The 6,495-nt window shown below is 42.3% G+C and overlaps 1 protein-coding gene across 1 annotated transcript; it reads left to right on the top strand.

Moving 5' to 3' along the window:
• Positions 1-4,586: 4,586 nt before the first annotated feature.
• On the top strand, positions 4,587-6,258 carry Hsfx4 (heat shock transcription factor family, X-linked member 4). Its single transcript, XM_050123619.1, has 2 exons — positions 4,587-5,087; positions 5,656-6,258. The coding sequence occupies exons 1-2, from the start codon at positions 4,587-4,589 to the stop codon at positions 6,256-6,258; spliced, it is 1,104 nt and encodes a 367-aa protein (XP_049979576.1).
• The last annotated feature ends 237 nt before the right edge of the window (positions 6,259-6,495 follow it).

Here is a 6,495-nt window from a genome sequence, read left to right as displayed (position 1 = left end):
CCTCGTCCATCCCTCACACCCTTCAGGGCCCTCAGAAAATGCCTGTGAGACCCTCAATGCCCGGATACCTGGAGAACAATGTGGCCGACACCCTTCTGGTCCCCAAGGAAGATGGCTCCGAGCCCTGCTAGGTCCCCGGATGTAGGAAGACGAGCCTGGCTGGGTCCTTCTGGAGCCTCACAAAATGGCTCGGAGCCCCACTAGGTCCCCGGATGTGGATGCTGCCGAAGCTTGAGTGGACTTCTTCCCACAGTTGCTCTCAACTTGGATGGAAGACTGTGAACACATACACTCGAGCTTGACTCTAGGCCTGTGTGCTTCAGATGTGTCTTCTGGGACCCCACGTCCATCCAGCTGGGCTTCTGGGACCCCACTTCTATTCAGCTGGGCTTCTGAGACGAAATGTCCATTGAGCTGGGCTTCTGAGACCCCATTTCAATTCATCTGGGCTTCTGAGACCCCACGTCCATATTCCCCGAGGAAGTAATGTGTGTCCACATCTCTTGGACCTCAGAAGTCCACCCCGAGAGGGAAGGCTGATGGTCTAGGGAGAGGTTAAGGGGCTAATTTCCACGGTACAACCCTGTTTGGTGCAGCACACACCACACTGACTTTACTAGGCTCCTGGGGACCCTCTGACCATAGCCAGCCTTCCATGGTCCACTCAGGTTCTACTTGCACCCTGCAGTTTTATTTATTTATTTATTTATTTATTTGGTTTTTCGAGACAGGGTTTCTCTGTGGCTCAGGAGCCTGTCCTGGCACTAGCTCTGTAGACCAGGCTGGTCTCGAACTCACAGAGATCCGCCTGCCTCTGCCTCCCGAGTGCTGGGATTAAAGGCATGAGTGACACTCATTCCCTCAGCGAATGCCTTCCAGAAGGTGGAGCCTAGGCAGAGCATTCACAGAACTAGATGGTTCCTATTTGCTTAAGTGGCCCTTCTTATGTCTAGGATGTTCACAGGCAAGGGCCGCCTCAGTAGGGGCCCGCTTCTCCTCAAAGGGCCCATTTCTTGCCTCCTGAAGGGCTCACCTCTACTCTGAAAGTGTGGCATGGCCATCTCTCTTCCTGAAAGCTCACAAAGTGGTCCCCATCCCACCCCTAACCAGAATGTAATTGGTGAAAGGTGGAAGGGGGAATCCAGTCTGGCTATTGCAATGAGGCGACCCCCAACTTCCAGGTACCTCACAAAATAGCACCAGCTCCCCGGGGACACAGATGAGAATGCAGGGACCAACTTCTACAGAGTTCTCATCCTCACAAGCCACCCCCTTTTGGTGGAGGACCACTTGCAGGGATGCTGCTGGATCAGCGTCTGCATATCTGGACCTTGGCATCCATAGTCTACCCTCTGCTCTCATCTTGTCTCTGAAATGGACCTGGTTTTATGTATGCGAACAGTGGTTTCCATTAGCATTTCTGAAAGCAGGCATGGCCTTGGCAGATGGGAATGTAGGGGAAGCATCAAGGCTAAGGGAAATTGCTGTCTAGAAATGGTTAGATTAGTTGCGGACTGGAAGTTGTTAATTAGTAGATAATTTTCTCTGACAGAGAAATCAGAGCTTTGGGATTATGTAGGAGAAAATGCCTTCTGCCACCAAATTCAACAGACCAGTTTTGAGGCAGGTCACAGCTATCTGAAAAGGCCAAATAATGCTTCTTTGGTTTCTATCCTGGTTGCCACAAACTACCAAATGGAGATCAAGTAACACAGCATATCTCCAAGAACACTGGAAAGTCACTTCCTGCATACACAATTAGTGTGTCATGAAGACAGAAACAGTCATAAGAACAGGCCTTTGAGTAGTAGCACATGATCTAAACAATCTAGGAAAAAATTTTATAAATAAGATTGAAAGGAAGGGTGCAAAATGTGGCCCTAAGGGGTGAAGGAAAAAATATAAGAATTCAGGACAAGATAATGCAATGGGTAAAGGCCCTTGCTGCCAAGCTGGGTGACCTGAGTTAAATCCTCAGAGCCTGCTTGGTAGAAGAAAACAGACTCTTATAAGCTGTCCTCTGACATGGGTTCTATGGCCCACATTTTACCTGTATATGCACAATAAATAAATTAATGTAAAACTGCAAAGAAAAGGGTGCCATGTATAACTAGGAGTGGTGTGGTTGGCAATTTTCTATGGAATTACTGGCATGTAACTCTCTTGCATGAACAAAGAACTGAACAATAGGGAAAGACAGCAAATTATAGTCATGGAGAAAAGGAAAGGAACAGCCTTATTCCTTTAGGATAGGTGAAGCCTAAGGCTTGAAGTCTGTTAAACAGGTGCTGGCTTGGGTATTTTATTTGCTCCCTTGGTGCTTCCCTTTCCCCCACTAGCCCTGCTTATATATATGCCCCTGTGCATTCCAGATATTTCTCAGCATCTTCTGAGAAAAATAAGCCACCATCCCAGGGAGCCTACCTTTGCCACCCCACCCCCGCCTGCTTACATTCCTTTAAGTTCCCTTCAACACAGACTGTTACAAAAATCTACAATTGGTCAAAATTCAGATAGAAACTTACTGTGGAGTGCCCAACTCTAAAAAATACATCTAAAATACAACCCTACAACAAAAGCTCAGTTAACATCATGGAAGAGGGGGTAAAAAGATTGTAAGAGTCAGAGGACCAGGATTTCTACTTTGAGATAGCATTTTATGTAAGATTAGCACAATGACAACATGGGGAAATCTCAGAAGGCTCCATACTTAGATTAAAAACTATAGGCAACCAAAGACTTCTGAGAGAGGAAGATTTAGTCTTCTCCATGGACAAGAACCCATGATAGGTTCTCTAATCCCAAGTGGTAAGCCCTAAACACAAATACATATGAAAAACATTAAAAGAACTCAGAATATTGTATTTAAATGTGGATATATATAATTATAAATATATAAAAATATTTATATTCATTATATAATTATTTATATATTTATATAAGTTATATATAATTAAAATTCAAGAAGAAATTCACCTTCTACCACAGCTAAAGCACTACAACTGTGTAAATGGTTTTCAAATACACAGTAGTGCTGGGAGAAAGAAGCCGAGTCAGAGTCGCCATGATTCTCCCACTCCAGACAGACGCAGGTTAAGATATTCCCTGATAAGCCACCTCGTGGGCTACACAGATTATTAGAAATGGGTTAGAGCATATGTAAAAGCTAGCCAATAGGAGGTTAGAACGAATGGGACAAGTGGTCTTTAAAAGAATACAGTTTCCATGTAATTATTTCGGGTATAAAGCTATCAGTGTGGGTGGGCGGCCGGATTCCAGGAATGTAGCCCGCCGCTCCTTATCACTACACAGTAGGATATATCAGTTGGACTTATTTTATTTGTGTCTAGTTAAACAGATAGAAACTTTCCTTAAGATAGGTTTCAATGAAACCAGATTACAAGGACAATACCAATACATGGAAGGGGGAAATTTCCACCAGATCCAGATCCATATCCATAGACAAAGAACTATAGACAACTAAGGAATGAGGACAATGGGAGAGTTACCATTCTTCAGGGATTAGCCCCCAATTGATTATGCAATAAGAAGTCAGTCAGCCTAAAAACATATACATGTAAGCAACACTAAATGGACTTATATGGTTTTGTTTGTTTATTTATTTGTGTATATGTAACAATTTGTGTGTAGTAATAGTAACAATCAAAGAAAAAGGGGCCACAAATTTGAGAGGGAACAATGGGGTTGGAGAAAGTAAAGGCACAGAAAGAAAGGAAAGAAGCAGAAGTGACTAGTTATTCTGTCTTGACCCAAAGAACAAAATAATTTGTTGGCAAGTCAAGGTGTACATGGAAATTCAAAGTACCAATGAGGATGTGGCCATGTAATCAAACAACACTGCTTAGAAAAATTCTACCATCAATTAATCAGATGAGTATGTCCATCTCATTCTACTTGGGCACACAACATGACTTAGGGGACAAGCTGATTAGATTTTAGGGAAATGAGTTATTTATCAGGATCTCTATGAAAATCAGAGGAGTGGTTGGAAGAAACCAATGCAAGAATAAGATAGGGGTGGGATGGGGGACAAGTATAAGGTATAAACAAAGCTAAACCACTTTGCCTAAGATTATATATATATATATATATATATATATATATATATATATATTCATCCTAATACCCAAGATTGGCTGGTCCTTGAGCTAAACAGAGAGAATAGTAACAACCATTCCCAATCTTGAGGATTGAGAGAGGCAAAGGTGCTTGTGCTTTTCAGCTCATATATGTCCCATGGCAAGATATGTCTCATCATATAGGGCTCTTTTTCTGAGAATTTACATCATATCTTAGAATAGAAAAGAGAAGAACTTGGGCCTTCCTACCTATCTATCTGCTTACCACATATACTTGGCCTGACCTCCCTCTCCAGACTGACTATGAACCATCTTAGTGACATGACAAACAAAGAGAATGATGACTTCAACAGATGCCTTCTGAGAATCTAGAACTTATAGTCACTATTTATTGGGTGTTCCTACTGGAACCAACACTCTGACTTGCTAGGACAGGGACTTGTGGTCTGCTGTTCAGAACATTCCTGATGGACTTCTTATAGCATCATGGCTAGTCAGAGTGTAGAAGAGAATTGTGGAATCAATGTGAGCCCAGTTGTTAATCAAGAGCCTGAAAACGAGGCTCTTGATAGATATAATTCTTCACATGATTCAGAAGCAGATTCAAAAGAGGGTCTGGTGAGACATGATGATCAAGATGTCATACAAGATCAAGCCTATGTAGAGATCCCACTACCTGAAGACCAAAGCCAACCTATAGCCAGTGAGGAAGATAATACCAATCTTTTCAGTCTGCCCTTCCCCATGAAGCTTTGGTCCATTGTGCAGAATGAGGCATTCAAGTCAGTGAAGTGGACTAAGGAAGGAGACACCATAATGATTGAGGTAGACCTTTTCCAGAAAGAGGTCCTTCATCTAAAGGGGGCAAAGAAGATTTTTGAAACAGACAGTTTGAAGAATTTTATTCGGCAGCTCAACATGCATGGATTCAGAAAGATTTACCCTGAGACATCTGTGGCTTTCTCTGAAGAGTACAAGAGAATAATGGTAATGTACAAAGTATTTTTGTCCTAATTTAACAACAGAAGCATACATGTATCTCCTCCAATCCATGCCATATATGATGTCAGTTCTATTTTAGCAGGAGGGTCACTAAAATGTCAAAAAAGTAGATTTTGAATGTAATGGCTTTGTTCTTAAATTACATAAGGCCCACCTAAAAGTATTCAAACAAGAAGAATAGCTATGAAAAGCCATATAGTAGTGCATGCACGTATACCAGTGTGTGTGTGTGTATGTATGTATGTGTGATCATCTTAACTTACGTATTGTTTAAGGATCATTGGGTTTTTTTTTTGTTGTTGTTGTTGTTGTTTTTTTTCGAGACAGGGTTTCTCTGTGGCTTTGGAGCCTGTCCTGGAACTAGCTCTTGTAGACCAGGCTGGTCTCGAACTCACAGAGATCCGCCTGCCTCTGCCTCCCAAGTGCTGGGATTAAAGGCCCAACTCGTTATTTTTTAATGACAAACTAGGACAATGTGACTGGTGGTGAAGAGGGTTATGGGGATCAACACATATTTCATCTTAGGATAGCTAAACTGTTCATTTTGTTTCAGATGTACCGTCACTTCAACTTTCAGAGAGATAAGCCTGGACTTGTTGAGTATATCTGGGGCAAAGAAGACCTAAAAAATCTTGCCCACCTAGCTCTCTGTGTACCCATTCCACTTAGATCTTCTCAAGAGCCAACTTCAAAAAAGAAGAAGTCACCTACTAAATATTCTCCACGATTCTATCGCAAACCTGAGGAAGACGGTGAAGATGCAAAGAAGAAAAGCTCCAATGACCAGGCACACAAAGGAAATCAAGGCTTTGTATTCTCTGCTGTGTGGGCTATGAAATTTATTCCTCCATGTTCACTAGAAATGCAGCTTCCGGGGGAGTCAAGTAACCCAATTGCAGATGATACCTCAGGCACTATTATATGTGGGCCTCCAACTGCTCCTGGAATTCAAGGCACAGAAGAAAATCCAAGTGCTAGTTCATCAGATCAACCCATTTTAAGTTCTATGATGTGTCTGTACAACAGTTCTTGTTCTGCCCTATTGTCTACCCTCTTAGGAAGGCCAACAAACGAATCTCCCAATGAAGAGCAGGAGGGATCCTCAGATTACAAGTGTGTAATCTGTGAGCCCATAAAGAATAGTCCTCGCTTATGAACTCGCAGGCCCCTGAAGACCAGAAGAAAAATTCTTACAAGAATATATCAAATTCATGTATCAAAAGCATAAATATCATGATGGTAAATAAATAATCTAAATCAGAGTCCAGAGTCTGTATCATATCTGACCCTCTGTACCATCCTGTATGCTTGGCTTCCCCAATCTTGGATTCACTTTATCTTTTCAGGAGAACCAGCAATACTTTCAGGATCTCAGCAAAGCATTCTTCCCAGG

Source organism: Alexandromys fortis, unplaced genomic scaffold (genome assembly GCF_014885135.2).
Source record: "Alexandromys fortis isolate MF-2015 unplaced genomic scaffold, M_Fortis_MF-2015_v1.1 scaffold_206, whole genome shotgun sequence".
In the NCBI taxonomy this organism is placed as follows: Eukaryota; Metazoa; Chordata; class Mammalia; order Rodentia; family Cricetidae; genus Alexandromys; species Alexandromys fortis.
This window is presented reverse-complemented; position numbering and strand designations above follow the sequence as displayed.